This window comes from Hemicordylus capensis, chromosome 2, assembly GCF_027244095.1.
Source record: "Hemicordylus capensis ecotype Gifberg chromosome 2, rHemCap1.1.pri, whole genome shotgun sequence".
Lineage (NCBI taxonomy): Eukaryota > Metazoa > Chordata > Lepidosauria > Squamata > Cordylidae > Hemicordylus > Hemicordylus capensis.
Genome location: NC_069658.1, coordinates 216,781,868 through 216,796,571, shown reverse-complemented (window position 1 = coordinate 216,796,571; position 14,704 = coordinate 216,781,868). Strand labels below are relative to the sequence as shown.

At 48.4% G+C, this 14,704-nt stretch overlaps 1 protein-coding gene across 1 annotated transcript in view; it reads left to right on the top strand.

The window, feature by feature from the left end:
- The window catches only part of STAP2 (signal transducing adaptor family member 2), a 28,830-nt gene that overhangs the window by 8,686 nt on the left and 5,440 nt on the right, over nt 1-14,704 (top strand). Inside the window, exons 4-10 of the mRNA XM_053292489.1 lie at nt 1,583-1,639; nt 2,294-2,433; nt 4,928-5,059; nt 6,925-6,994; nt 8,650-8,752; nt 10,063-10,152; nt 13,900-14,067. Of these exons, the coding sequence (XP_053148464.1) occupies nt 1,583-1,639; nt 2,294-2,433; nt 4,928-5,059; nt 6,925-6,994; nt 8,650-8,752; nt 10,063-10,152; nt 13,900-14,067 (760 nt within the window). The remainder of the gene's footprint in view (nt 1-1,582; nt 1,640-2,293; nt 2,434-4,927; nt 5,060-6,924; nt 6,995-8,649; nt 8,753-10,062; nt 10,153-13,899; nt 14,068-14,704) is intronic.

Below are 14,704 nucleotides of genomic sequence, written 5' to 3'. Positions count from 1 at the left end.
AGATTCGATTTGAATCAAAACTGGCCGATTCTATTCAAATTGACCTGAGACAGGCCGATTTGATTCTAATTTGACGTATTTTGGCAACATTTTTGACCAATCTGGGTGCCTGTACCAAAGGTGCTAAAATCTCCCCAAACTGTCATCAAATGGATTCAAATCGATTCACAATTGAATCTAGCTGATTCGACTCAAATTTGAATCGAATTACCCACTTTAGGGGTGATTTGATTCGAATTCAAATCATTCAAATCGGCCAGGTTCTAATCTATTCAAATTTGAATCAATTTGCACATCATTAGCAGAGGGTAGGTGGCTTGTCAGGGATGCTGTATCAGTTTCCTGCACTGAGCAAGGGGTTGGGTTCGAAGACCTCCAAGGTCCCTTTGAACTCTGACCCTCCCCCCACCTATGACTAGGGATATTTCGCAGTGTGAAAAGGCGTGGTGAGAAATCGGGGTGTGTGCATTCCATTCGGAACAATTCATTTTGAGCAGAAAGAGACAGGGAAAGAAAACCTATAAGTATGAGAGGAAGAATGCAATTCTCTCTTCAAACTATTCATAATTAATGTCCCTCACGTGTGTGCTACTGCACTGGATACTCCCAAATGCTTGGTGAACTTACCCTAATCAAGTGTCTAGTCTTCAAGAAACATACCGGAAGGCAAGACCCTCAGGGTTTACTTCTGTAGGATTGATGTAAGATTGGAGTGTTAAGTTGAATTAGTTAGACCAGGGGTTCCCAACCTGTCTTACGAAGGAAGCTGCCATATACTGAGTCAGACCATTGGTCTATCTAGTTCAGTATTGTCTTCACAGACTGGCAGCGGCTTCTCCAAGGTTGCAGGCAGGAATCTCTCTCAGCCCTATCTTGGAGAAGATGCCAGGGTTGAAACCCTCTGCTCTTCCCAGAGCAGCTCCATCCTCTGAGGGGAATATCTTACAGTGTTCACACTTCATATGCAACAGTGTTCACATTCACAGTGTTCACATTCATATGCAACCAGGATGGACCCTGCTTAGCTAAGGGGACAAGTCATGCTTGCTACCACAAGACCAGATCTCCTCCAGATGTTGCTGAACTACAACCCGTCATCCTTACCCACAATAATTTGTATCTGGGGATGGTGGGAGTTGCACTCCAGCAACATCTGGAGGACCCAGGTTGGGAACCCCTGAGTTAAACTAAGAGAAGAATAGAGCGATATGAGAGCCATCTCCAAATATCTGAAGGGCTTTTGCATAGAAGGAGGAACTGGGCTCTGCTCCTAAGTCCGGCCTAGAACCAATGAGCGGAAGTAGCAAGGGAGCAGATTCAGGCTAGACATCCGGAGGAATTTCCTGACTGCAAGAGCTGTTGGACAGTGGAACAGTCTGCCTCATGCAGTGGTAGGCTCTTCTTCACAGGAGGTTTTCAAACAGAGGCTGGATGGCCACCTGTCAGGGATGCTGCAACAGATGTCTGCACTGAATAAGGGGCTGGACTAGAAGACCTCCAAGGTCCCTTCCAACTCTATGATTCTGTGAACATGACCAAAGTCAACTTGTATGGCAAATGTGCTTGTATTTCCCGCCTACAGATGGAGAGTCTGGAGTCTCGGGAAATGTGGAAAGGCTTTATACTCACTATGGTGGAGGTAGGTACCATCCAGCCAACAGACTCTTAGAATAGAAGAGGGTACCATGTGAAAAGACTGATACCACGTGAAAAAGCTGGGTAGCCACGTGAACTCCAAAGGGGCTTTCAGGAGGAGATGGTGGGGTCAGGGGCAGTAAGATGTGCATGGGAATACCACAGTTGCCTGGTGCGGCTTAAATTGGAACCCAGGGCAGGTGAACAAATAACAAAGAGAGCCTCTGAGCATATACAGAGTTGTACTTCATGCCCCTCTGAGTAAGCCTGGGTTGTGAGCACAACTCTAATCCAGGCTTAGATTCAGCCGAGTCTCTTCACCCTGGAGTTTTTGTTTTCTGAACATGTGAAGTCATCCTAAAGAGCGAGGGGCCTCTGGGCATGTGTAGAATTCCTTTCTCACACCCTGCTGGGTCATTACATCCTCTCTGGCTCTGGGATACGAGGACAAGGTTTACAAAGCAGCATGTGCGTTTGCCCATGCTGTTTGCATGTATTTATTTATTTCTAAGATTAAGTTTTTATGCATTTGCTTTCATGGGGTGCTCTTAAATCTTTTTGTGTGCTGTTTTGAGCTTCTGAAAAGGGATGGGCATATTTTGAAAATTTAATCCTGTGCCCCAGCTGGCCTCTGATCATATGCTTTGTTTTCCCCCAGATGAAGGTCCCTTCTAGCCTTACCTTACTTCCCGGTCACATTTACATGTTGTCTGAGGCACTTGAGAAGGAGAAGGAACGGCGCTCTAAGTTGGACCAGGAAGACTCCCCCAAACGAGAGGAAAAGAAGAAGTTTCCAGAGTAAGTGGATTGTAGGCTCCTTGCTGTTGGAAGTGAAGGTCTCTGTGCTGTCTCATGTCTCAGTGACAGAGCGGGACAGATTAGTGAGTTGGAGGGCTAGAGGGGTCAAGATATTGGTCATCCCATCTCTACTGCTCTGAGACTATCCCTTAGGTATGCAGATTGCTACTCTCAGGGACTTCCTTCCTGCCTGACACTTCCTCTTCCTCTTTCCCTTTCTTCTTGCAACATGCAAGCTCCTCTCTCCCTGCACCATGTGTGCAGAGATGCAGAATCCATCCCTCTGCATCCAGCTAGCTAGCTAGATTAGAGATCCTATCTCTCCACTTTCCTATCTAGAATGGAGTTCACTAATAAAGGCTCCTTATATTAATTTGAAACTATGAACTGGGTCCACGTTTCTTTTGCTCTCAGCATACATGCATGCCTAGGCAGACTGCTGTGTTTTGCCTCTGTGCACTCTGCTGTAACAGAAGGGTATCTCTTACCAGAGAGAATTCCCAACACTTGTGATCAGAGACCTTGTTTTTGACAGAGGGCTTTGTTAAGAACAAGTCATGCCAGACTAACATCTCTCTTCTTCTTCTTTTTAAGTTACTCGTTTAGTAGATCAGGGGAATTTTGTGGACATAGTTTATCTTGATTTCAGAAAAGCATTTGAGAATCTCTCCCCCAATGTCCTTGTTGATGAGTTCATAAATGTGGGCTAGATTAGGCTACTGTTGGGGGGATTCACAGCTGGTTGAACAACTGGTTCCAGTGAGTATTCCTTAGTGGCTCCACTTGAGGTGTCAAGTGGAGTGCAACAGGGCTGTCCTGGACCCTGTGCTGTTCAACATTTACATAAATGACCTGGAAGAGGGAGTGAAGGGGATGTTTGCCAGATTTTTAGATGGTGCAAACTTGTGTGGGTGGGGAAGAAAATATGTTAGAAGACAGAATCAAATTTCAGTCCGATCTGAACAAATATGAATACGACAAATGTTTATATACAATTTTTCAACAAAAGCTCCCAAAGCGATTTACATAAATAAATTAAATGGCTCCCTGTCCCCAAAGGGCTCATCATCTAAAAAAGAAACACGATAGACACCAGCAACAGCCACTGGAGGGATGTTGTGCTGGGGATGGATAGGGCCAGTTGCTCTCCCCCTGCTTAAAAAAAAAGAGAGAGAATCACTACTTTATAAAGGTACCTTTTTGCTCTGTCTGCGGGGACACACTCAAATATTGGGCCAGGACCAACAAGAGGAGGAGAGCTGGTCTTGTGGTAGCAAGCATGACATGTCCCCTTAGCTACGCAGGGTCTGCCCTGGTTGCATATGAATGGGAGACTAGAAGTGTGAGCACTGCAAGATATTCCCCTCAGGGGATGGAGCTGCTCTGGGAAGAGCATCTGAGGTTCTAAGTTCCCTGCCTGGCAGCTTCTCCAAGATAGGGCTGAGAGAGATTCCTGCCTGTAACCTTGGAGAAGCCGCTGCCAGTCTGTAAAGACGATACTGAGCTAGATAGACCAAGGGTCTGATTCAGTATATGGCAGCTTCCTATGTCCCCAAGATAAAGTTCAACAGAAACAAATGTCAGAGCTTGCATTTGGGTCAGAAAAATCAAATGTTCAAGTATGGGATGGGAGAGACCTGGTTTGGCAGCAAGATATGTGAAAAGGAACCTGGGTGTCTTAGTGAATAGCAAGTTGAATATGAGCCAGCAGTGTGATACAGCAACTAAAAGAGCCAATGCAATCCTCGGCTGCATTAACTGAGGCAAAATGTCCAGACCATAAGAAGTAACTGTTCCCTTCTATTCTGCACTGGTCAAACCTCACTTGGAATACTGTGACTAGTTCTGGGCCCTGCAATTTAAGAATGATGTTGATAAACTGGATCGGGTTCAGAGGAAGGCACCAAGATAAGGAGGGGTCTGGAAATCAGGTCGTATGAGGAGTGGTTGAAGGAGCTGGGGATGCTTAGCTGGAGAAATAGAGTCCAAGGGTAGAATGTGATAGCCGTCTTTAACTATCTGAAGGACTGTCCCATAGATGAAGGAGTGGATTTGTCCCCTGTTGCTCCAGGGGTAGGACCAGATCCAAGGGGTCGAAATGAAATAGGCTTCCTTAGGAAGAATTTCCTGACTGTAAGAGCTGTTGGACAGTGGAACAGCCTGCCACATGCAGTTGTGGGCTTTCCTTGGCTGGAGGTTTTCAAAACAGAGGCTGGATGGCCCTCTGTCAGGGATGCCATAGGAGTTTCTTCACAGAGCAGGAGGCTGGACTAGAAGACCTCCAAGGTCCCTTCCAGTTAAAATTCTCAAATTCTGTGAATTTTGTGCCACCCATCCCACAATATTCCTTCTTGTTCCCTGCCACCAAAACCCCTCAGATATGGCATATGATTAATCCCATTTTAAAGACGGGGCAGCTTGGGGCTAGGAGGAAACCATGTGACGGAGACCCCTCCAGATTGTCCTTTGCCAGAGCTTTCTGTTTCGTCTCCAGTTGTTTCTTCGAAGTCTCCAGGACGGAGGCTGAGATGCTTCTGGCGAGGGAGGAAAACAACGGGAACTTGCTGTTGCGCCCAGGAGGGGACGGCAAGAGCATCTCGGTGACCACACGTCAGCTGGTGAACGGGTGAGTTGACGGGGACTCCAGGATTCAAACTGACAGCTCCCAGTTCCCGAACCTATGACTGGCAGGCAGGATGGAGCTGCTTCACTGATCAGGCTTGGTAAACAGGCCTGTACAGCCTAAAAAATGTTGGATCCAACCTGATCTTACCCGGCACAGAAATTGTCAGGTGGGCCAACACAGCCCCGCAAAATTATTATTATTATTATTTTATTTTAAATTTATATCCCACTCTTCCTCCAAGGAGCCCAGAGCGGTGTACTACGTACTTGAGTTTCTCTTTCACAACAACCTTGTGAAGTAGGTTAGGCTGAGAGAGAAGTGACTGGCCCAGAGTCACCCAGCTAGTTTTATGGCTGAATGGGGATTTGAACTCGGGTCTCCCCGGTCCTAGTCCAGCACTCTAACCACTACACCACGCTGGCTCTCTCAAAATTGTTCAGTCAGACCATGTCAGATCAGAAATTAGGGATATACGAATCAATTCGTGGCTGAATCGATTCGATTCAAATCTGGTCAATTCGAGTGATTCAACCTTGAATCGAATCACCCTTGGGGGCACTGACCAGATTTGAGGTTGAATTGAATCACCCTAGATTCGAGCTCGAATCGATTTGGAGACTCGAGTTGCCAAGTTGTCCCCACAATGCCAGCCCTCTGAGGTTCTCTGACACCTCAGTTGGTTTCTTTGCACTACCTTGTGATCTCCCTTGCTTCTTGGTGTGGATTCTCAGTTTTAAATACCTTCTTCATTGGTATGCCCTATGAAGTTATTTCAAACCAAGAATCCACAACACATAAAAATTCCTTAAAAAATCACCCCTTTACCTGATTTCTTTGGGGGTTGGGTGGTAGTTGGCATTCATGGCACCCTACCACCCAACCCACTTTAGTGCCACTAGCTCTTAAAAATTAGGCCAAATTGATTCGAGTTCGAATAGAATCAAAATTCAAATCAAATCAACCCCAGATTCGAGGCAGCAGATTGGAACTCGAATCAAATCAGGCTGATTCAATCCCAACTCGAATTGAATAGCAAAAATAAATTTGTGCACATCCCTATTAGAAATCTGACACCTGACACCTGACATCCTGTCAGACGAACTTAAATGGAAGTTCTTAAATGGAAGATGAATGGTTAGTGCCTTGCCTCTCAGCTGAGAGGTGTCTTGCTGGCCATTTAACTTGGATCTGATGGGAATGTTAGAACTTTCAAGGAGTTCAGACATGCTAGCGGAGAGCTCAGGTTCTGACTGCCGGGACCCCCTGCTGTTATGACTGAATGCATTCCAATAATGCCTGACAGAGGCATCTTGGGTCCGGCATGTCTGTTGGATGGACATAACTACACAATCCTAGTGCACACATAAATAAGACACACTCAACCTTCTTCTCAGGGGTGTTTCCAGAAATCCTCCATTTGAAAATGAATGTTCTACTCAACATCCAGATGATATCCTTGGCCATTGCACAACTCCTCAGTGCCACCTGCTGGCTGTTGGCTGCCAATCCATGATGAGAATGGAGGCTTTTTAAATACCTTAAAAGGACTTTCAATTCTCATCACAGATTGGCAGTGGGTGGCCAGCAGATGGTGCTGTGAAATCGGACAATGGCCAAAGATATCGTCTGGACGCCGAGTAGAAAAGCAAAAAATCCTTCCATTTTCAAAGGGAGTATTTCTCCATCTGGAAGCACCCCATGCCTTGACAGTGGGGCATTTTGCTTGCTGGATTCTCAGACTTCTGCAGCTCCAGATTCTGAGCTTTGGGACCCTACACTTGGCAACGCCTGACTCTGGCAGTGAAACGGGGAAGCCATTTCTTACTGAAAGCCATTGTCAGAACTTCCTTTATTTTCTGTTGCAGAACTGGAATTATCAAACACTATAAAATTAACATGGTTGAAGAAGAATATATCATTGATGTTGAGGAGCCGGTAAGATTGCTGTTCTTGAGGTCAGTGATCGCAGGATCATTGGGGTCTCAGTTTACTGGACGAGGCTGCCGAAGGTCCTCGGTTCAGTTCCCAACAATCAGGAACCCCCTGGGTCAAATGATCCTGCCTCAGCTGGGAACTTATGCAAGTTCCCATGCTTCAGCCTCAACTCCTACACTTAGGGCTTTTAAAAATGAAAATTCAAAACTGCACAATGGGGTGTGAGTGTAATATGTGCACATAATATGTACCGCTACGATTGTGCATTTTCCTCATCCTCATAGGGGAGGAGAGCAGGTCTGGTGGTAGCAAGAATGACTTGTCCCCTTTGCTAAGCAGGGTCTGCCCTGGTTTGCATTTGAATGGGAGACTACATGTGAGAATGCTATAAGATATTCTCCGTAGGGGATGGGGCCGCTCTGGGAAGAGCCTGCCAGCTTGCATGCAGAAGGCTCCAAGATGCCTCCCTGGCATCTCCCAAAATAGGGCTGGGAGAGACTCCTCTCTGCAAAATATGGGAGGAGAGCTGGTCTTGTGGTAGCAAGCACGATTTGTCCCCTTTGCTAAGCAGGGTCCACCCTGGTTTGCATTTGAATGGGAGACTAAATGTGTGAGATATTCCTCGTAGGGGATGGGGCTGCTCTGGGAAGGTTCCAAGCTCCCTCCCTGGCAGCATCTCCAAGACAGGGCCGAGAAAGACTCCTGCCTGCAACTTTGGAGAAGCCGCTGCCAGTCTGTGAAGACAATACTGAGCTAGATAGACTAAGGCTCTGACTCAGTATATGGCAGCTTCCGATGTCCCTGTGCCCACCCATTCTGTGTTGCCTCAGGCCACATTCCATGGCATTTTGAAGCCAACATAATGTGGGAGAAAATTCTCAGGACTGGGAACTTGACTAAGTGTGTGAGCATTGCACAATTGCAGAAGAGGGTGATATTCATTGGGGGAGCAGCAGTGGCGTCTGCAGGAAGTGCCTTTGGCAGCGGGAGGAGAAATGGGTCTGCTTGATCAGGATCTGGGTCTGAGTGGTGCCTAGACAACTCGCCTGGCTTTTCCCCTTGTTGTCAGTCACTATTTATATCATCTAAACCAGGGCTGCTCAACTGTGGCCCTCTTGCAGATGTAGGCCTACAATCCCCATAATCCCTCACTATTGGCCACTGTGACTGGGGATTATGGGAGTTGTTGTTCAAAAGCAGCTGGGGGGCCTAAATTGAGCAGCCCTGATCTAAACCAGGGGTTCTCAGTGTTGGGTCCCCAGAAGTTATTGGACTTCAACTCCCATAATTCCCAGCCACAGTGGCCTTTGGTTGGGGATTATGGGAGTTGAAGTCCAATAACTTCTGGGGACCCAGTGTTGAGAATCCCTGATCTAAACAAACGTTAGCATGACTTGAATGTTTGAACACAATTGTTCTTGCAAGAGCTGCATGGTTTTTTTTTTTGTTGGGGGTGGGGAGCTGCACATTTTGTGTCTGGCTGCACCTTTTAAAAAGCCCTGCCTCCATTTTCAACATGGGGATGATAATGCTGGTCTACGCTGCAGGGCTGTTGTAAGAATTACAGCGAGAACCACTGTGAAGAAAGCTGAACCTCTCAGCTAAGAAATATATATGCACAGTATGGTTATTTCTTCTTCTTACTCTCTCTCTAGTATCGCTGCTCTTCACTTGAAGATGTGGTGAAATTCTTTGTAACGTATAGCAGGACGCTTCTTACCCCGCTGTGCCTCGACAAGAGCTATGCCCTGCGGCTAGGTAGGCTCATCTCTTCCACAGCCAGAGATGTTTCTGAAGGAGGCAATAGAGGATCCCCTCAAGGGTGTTAACCAAAGGAGCCCTATAAACCTGGCCATATTTTTAGGGGAAGATTCACCACAAGATGACTTTTCTCTATGAAAAATTCCTCTGGTAAAACAATTTAAAATAGTAATAGTAATAGTAATAGTAATAGTAATAGTAATAATCTGATAAAAGGAAGAAAATTATTCAAAGTAGTCCAATTGAAATTAAAAGGACAAGTTAGGCGATGCCATAATTTTTTATTATTATTATTATTATTATTATTATTTATTAGACAAAAGGAGGAAAATTACTCAAAGTAGTCCAATTGAAATTTAAAGGACAAGTTAGGCAATGCCATGATCATCATCATCACCATTATTATTATTATTTCTTGTTTACACAATCAGACAGGTGTTATTGCCTGGTTTGTTTTATCTAGACATTGAGTCCTTCCCAAGGACCTGGGATGGCTGAATTTTATTATCAGTGTTGTTGCTGTTATTATTATAGATATTGTTGCAGAATATAGGCTGTTCCCAGTAAAGTTGCTTTTTGTAATTGGCTGATGGTGATTTCTGTGGCCCCTATGGTGCTGAGGTGCTCTTCAAGGTCTTTTGGAACTGCACCCAGGGCGCCAATTACCACTGGGATTATTTTGGTCTTTTTCTGCCACAGCCTTTCAATTTCAATCTGTAGATCTTTGTATTTTGTGATTTTTTCTATTTCTTTTTCTTCTATTCTGCTATCCCCTGGTATTGCTATGTCGATTATTTTGACTTGTTTTTCTTTCTTCTCGACTACAGTTCTATCTGGTGTATTGTGTGGCAGATGTTTGTCTGTTTGTAGTCAGAAGTCCCATAATATTTTTACATCTTCATTTTCTACAACTTTTTCCATTTTATGGTCCCACGCTCTCCCCATGATAAATAGAAGAGAGCCCCCCCGCAAATGGAAAGGGAGCCTCTTGGCCCAGTTAATGTGAGGCCAGCAGGAGAAAGTGGGGTGTGGACTGGGTGGTGAAATCTCAGGCCGGCAGCCCTGCCGAGGGCACGCCCGGCAGCTAAACCGGCCATCCCAATTTGCAAGGGAGGCAGCCGTTCCCATGTGTGGGAAGAGCTCAGGGTCACGAGACCCCCCGCCCCCAGCAGACAATCCTGGCATGAGGCTCTCAGTGGGGAGCTCTGGGGTTTAGCTCGTGAGACAGGTCTCTAGTCAAGGTTATAGACTGCAGATGCATCGACGGTGGCAGCTGCTTCTTCATCCCAGCCTTCTTTGTTTTGCAGAGGTGGTGCAGATGGATAGCGAAAGTGGAGAGAGCACCGTGCTGCCCCCCCGCAAGATGCCCGCCCTGCCCCCCCCACGGAACCCCACAGGTGACTCCAGACAGCTTTGGATTGTCTCGAAAGGCCTCTGTTTTTCTTCCTCGGGATGCGCCGACTTCTTCATCAACACCAAACGTTACGTCTCTTGCAGGGTGTAGGGTTTTAAACTGAAGCCATTTAGGACAAGAAGTGGATAGAGAGAAATTCTTCTCCCTCTCCCAACACACTAGAACCAGGGGTCATCCCATGAAATTGATTGCCAGGAAATCTAGGACCAGCAAACGGAAGTACTTTTTCCACACAATGCATAATCCACTTGTGGAATTCTCTGCCACAAGATGTGGTGACAGCCAACAACCTGGATGGCTTTAAGAGGGGTTTGGATCACTTCAGGGAGGAGAGGTCTATCATCGGCTACTAGTCGGAGGGCTACAGGCCACCTCCAGCCTTCAAGGCAGGATGCCTCCGAGTACCAGTTGCAAGGGAGTAACAGCAGGAGAGAGGGCATGCCCTCAACTCCTGCCTGTGGCTTCTAGCGGCATCTGGTGGGCCACTGTGTGAAACAGGATGCTGGACTAGATGTGCTTCCTTGGGCCTGATCCAGCAGGGCTGTTATGTTCTTAAGACCTCCAAGTCCCTGGCAGCTCCAGCATTCTATGATTTTTTAGCCGGCTTTCCTTAAGGAAAATAAGCTTATGAGACCACCCAGCATTCTCTGAGTGTGTGTCCTCCCAGAGGTGAAGCTATAATTGAGCGGATGGGTTCAAAGAACCTGACCCTCCAGCTCCTCCCCTCCCAATTTCCTTGATTAGCTCCCTCACTCTGAGGAGCCGCCGGGGAGAGGAGGGGTGAACACGGGCCCCCTCTCCCCTAGCTACACCCCTGTGTCTCCCCATATCAACTTTCCAGTGCCTGGACTGATATGAACCAAATTGGGTTCAGTTGTAGGGACACCTAGGTATGCCTCAATGGCGTAGTTTGTGATGATGTCTAGTGATGTGCACGGTCCGGAGAAGTCCGGACCGGCACCGAAGGGGGGCCTTGTTTCTAGGGCGGGGAGGGCTTGCTTAGCCCTCCCGCCTCCTTGCCCCCGCCAGCGCCCGTATTGAACAGTATAGGGGCGCTGGAAACCAGCCGCCCCCCCCGCCGCCGCCGCTGCCGCGGCGAAATAACCCCCAAAGCCAGCCAGCCCTCCCTCCCTCCCAGCTAGCTGCCCTCCCACCCGCTCGCTCACCCGCTCGCACACTGGATAAAAAACGAGAGGAGCTCCGGCACAGAGCTCCTCTCGTTCGGAAGGCCTCCTGCAGAATGGCGGCTTGCGCGCGCGCGCGCATGCGCGCACCGCAAAGCACGCCGTTCTCCGGAGGCCCGGTCTACCCGCCGGGAAAGGGCCGGGTAGACCGGGCCTCCGATCGCTGAGTAGACCGGGCCTCTGATCGGGAGGGCAGCTAGCTGGGAGGGAGGGAGGGCTGGCTGGCTTTGGGGGTTATTTCGCCGCGGCGGCGGCGGGGGGGGGGCGGCTGGTTTCCAGCGCCCCTATACTGTTCAATACGGGCGCTGGCGGGGGCAAGGAGGCGGGAGGGCTAAGCAAGCCCTCCCGCCCTTAAAGGCATACCCCCCACCCGGACCTGAACCAGGCAGGGCCGGACCGGTCCAGCAGTTCGGCCATTCTTTGGAATGGCAGCCGGACCGGTTCGGGCACACTGCTAATGATGTCATCCACCCCAATTCAAGATGGTGGACAGATTTGAGGTGCAAGTGGGCTAACTTGTGAACTGCCTAACTGATTTGAACCAAATTTGCTACAGGTGTAGGGACACGTAGTTTGTGATGATGTCATACACCCCAGTTCAGGATGGCAGATGCATGAACGTTTAAGGCTGAAGTGGGCTAACTTGTGAGGGGTGGTTATTAATAATTATGATGATGATGATGATGATGTTGATAAATTTGATTTCTATACCGCCCTTCCAAAAATGGCTCAGGGCAGTTTACACAGAGAAATAACAAACAAATAAGATGGCTCCCTGTCCCCAAAGGGCTCACAATCTAAAAAGAAACGCAAGAGAGACACCAGCAACAGTCACTGGAGGTACTGTGCTGGGGGTGGATAGGGCCAGTTATTCTCCCTCTGCTAAATAAAGAGAATCACCATGTTAAAAGGTGCCTCTTTGCCAAGTTAGCAGGGGTTAATTACCAGGGGTTAATTAATTATTAACCCCTGCTAATATTAATTAGCAGGGGGTAATTATCAATTAAGATTATAGTGAAAGAAAAGTAGGCAGATTAGTTCTTATCAGAACAACTTGTTTACATTTATATATCATCATTTCAAATAACTGTGCTTTAATTACATACATCTGTGATTTTACATTTAAATCAAGGCCTTCATCAACTCTGCCCCTGTTTTGATGCCTGAGATAAGCTCCATGACCTGCATCAATCATGTGGGCAGAAAGGGCTCAGCGTGAGCCAAATGAAACCTCCATGTTACAAAGCAGTCTATCTCTGAAGAGCTGGTGCCGGGGAAAGATCGGGGGATATTGCCTTGGTGCCTTGCTCACAGACCATAACTGAAGGTCATGTCCCTTGGGTTTCCCTAGTGGTGGTAATGGTGGGGAAGGAGAGCCCTTGTTTGTCTCTGGGCACCTGCTGTTCAGAGGTAGACTGCCTTGTAATGCGGAGGCTTTTTCTGGCAATGCATGGAGACAACTGTCCCCCTTTATTTGTGGCATCTGCTATTTATGTATGTATTTTATTTAAAATATTTCTATACTGTGTCCAAAACTATACCGTGGTACCCAAACATTAAATCAACCAAACAATTACAATAATCTAAACATTAGCATCATTATCATTAAAATCATGTGGAGGTAGACTACCTTGTAACATGGAGACTCCATTTGTCAGGGCATGATGGCAACAACCCCCTCCTCTTGTTTGTTTGTGGGATCTAGTATTTGGAGGTAGACTGCCCTGAAACATGGAGGTTCCACTTGGCTCATTCTGGACCCCCTCCATTTACATGGCTGATGCTGGTTTTGGAGTTGATCCTTGGCGCTTAAACAGGGCTAAACACCGTTGAGGAGATGCCAGGAGCCCTCTGACGGGTTCACTGCTGGCATGGGCCGTATTGTAGCGCCTGACGCAAGGGGCCGAATGCTGCCTTGTGCCACACCCCTGGTGAGGGCCGGCCCCCTTTCAAAACCGACCCTCGCAAGCCTTGAAAGTAGCAGGGTGCAGGGAAGAGGGCCCGTTGGTAGCCGCCTCCTTTTTGTTGCAAGGCAGGTGAAAGCGGCGCTCCCTGAAAAGCTCACCGGGGTCAGATTGGTCCGGAAGAGCTGCTCTGATGATGGTGAATTGGGGACAGATTTCACTGCTCTGTTGGCGGCCCCAGAATCCCGCACCTCCTGAAGTGACCGCCTCGCCCTCGCGCATGCAAGTTCTGCCCCTGCCCAGTGCTGATCCTTCCACTGAGCTCCTAACATTGCTGTGATGGTGGCAGAAGGACGCATGCCGAAGGTTCCAAGTTCCCTCCCTGGCAGCATCTCCGAGATACGGCTGGGAAAGACTCCTTCCTGTAACCTCAGAGAAGCCGCTGCCAGTCTGTGTTGACAAGACTGAGCTAGATGGACCAAGGGCCTGACTCGGTAGACAGCAGCTCCCTATGTTGCTATGTTCACCCAGGGCCCACCCACATCCGCCTGTTTTCTGAGGCCCGCTGAAACCACAGCCCACCCTGCAAGTAAAAAACAGGTCTGGAAGCCCCCTTCACCCCGCTGTGCTTTTCTGTGGCAGGTGTCCCTGGGGGAAAAAAGATCCCCCCGAACCCCAAAGGCCGCCCACCAATGCCTGCTCCTCTCCCAGCCGTCTTGCCCGCCAAGCCACCGGTGCCGCCAGCAAGGCCCTGCAACCTGTACGAGGTGGAGGAGGATGAACCGGACCGGACGTATCTGAATGATGAAGGTGAGCCGAGGGGGCCTTCTGGGCCTGGCATCCTTGCTATATACAGTGCTTTTCTCCCAACCTCTTCCCAAAGAGCATGCATCGTCCACTTCCATCTGCATCTCTCACAACAACCCTGTCAGGTGGGTCAGGTTGAGAACTAGCTTGGCCCAAGGTCACTGAAGGAGCATTGTGACCGAGCGGGGATTCGAACCAGGGTCTCCCCAGTTCTAGTCCGACTCTCTAACCACTGCAGCATGCTGGATTTAAAGAGCTGGCTGTCTAGGAGCAGCACCAGAGCTCAGAATGCGAGTGGACAGGAGAAGGACGAGAGAGGAGGGGAGAAGGAAAGAGGGCTGATAGGGGCCATCTCTCTTTCAAAAACCATCCTTTGCAGGCTGAAAATGGTTCAGTGGGTGGAGAAGGGGGGAAGGTTGCCTGCAGCCCAGGGCATATCTAGGAAAATAGTGGAAGAGCATGCTCAGGCTCTTTGGAGCTTGAGGCCACACCCCCTTTGACATCACATGCAAAGGGGGCATGGCCTTGCGCACCGAAGTGCCTGAGCAAGCTCTTCGGCATCATTTCAGGCAGTGTTTGCTGCCTGAAAGCATCTATTCTTCCTTTCTCTCCCTCTCTGGAGGGAGGGAAAGGGATGCTT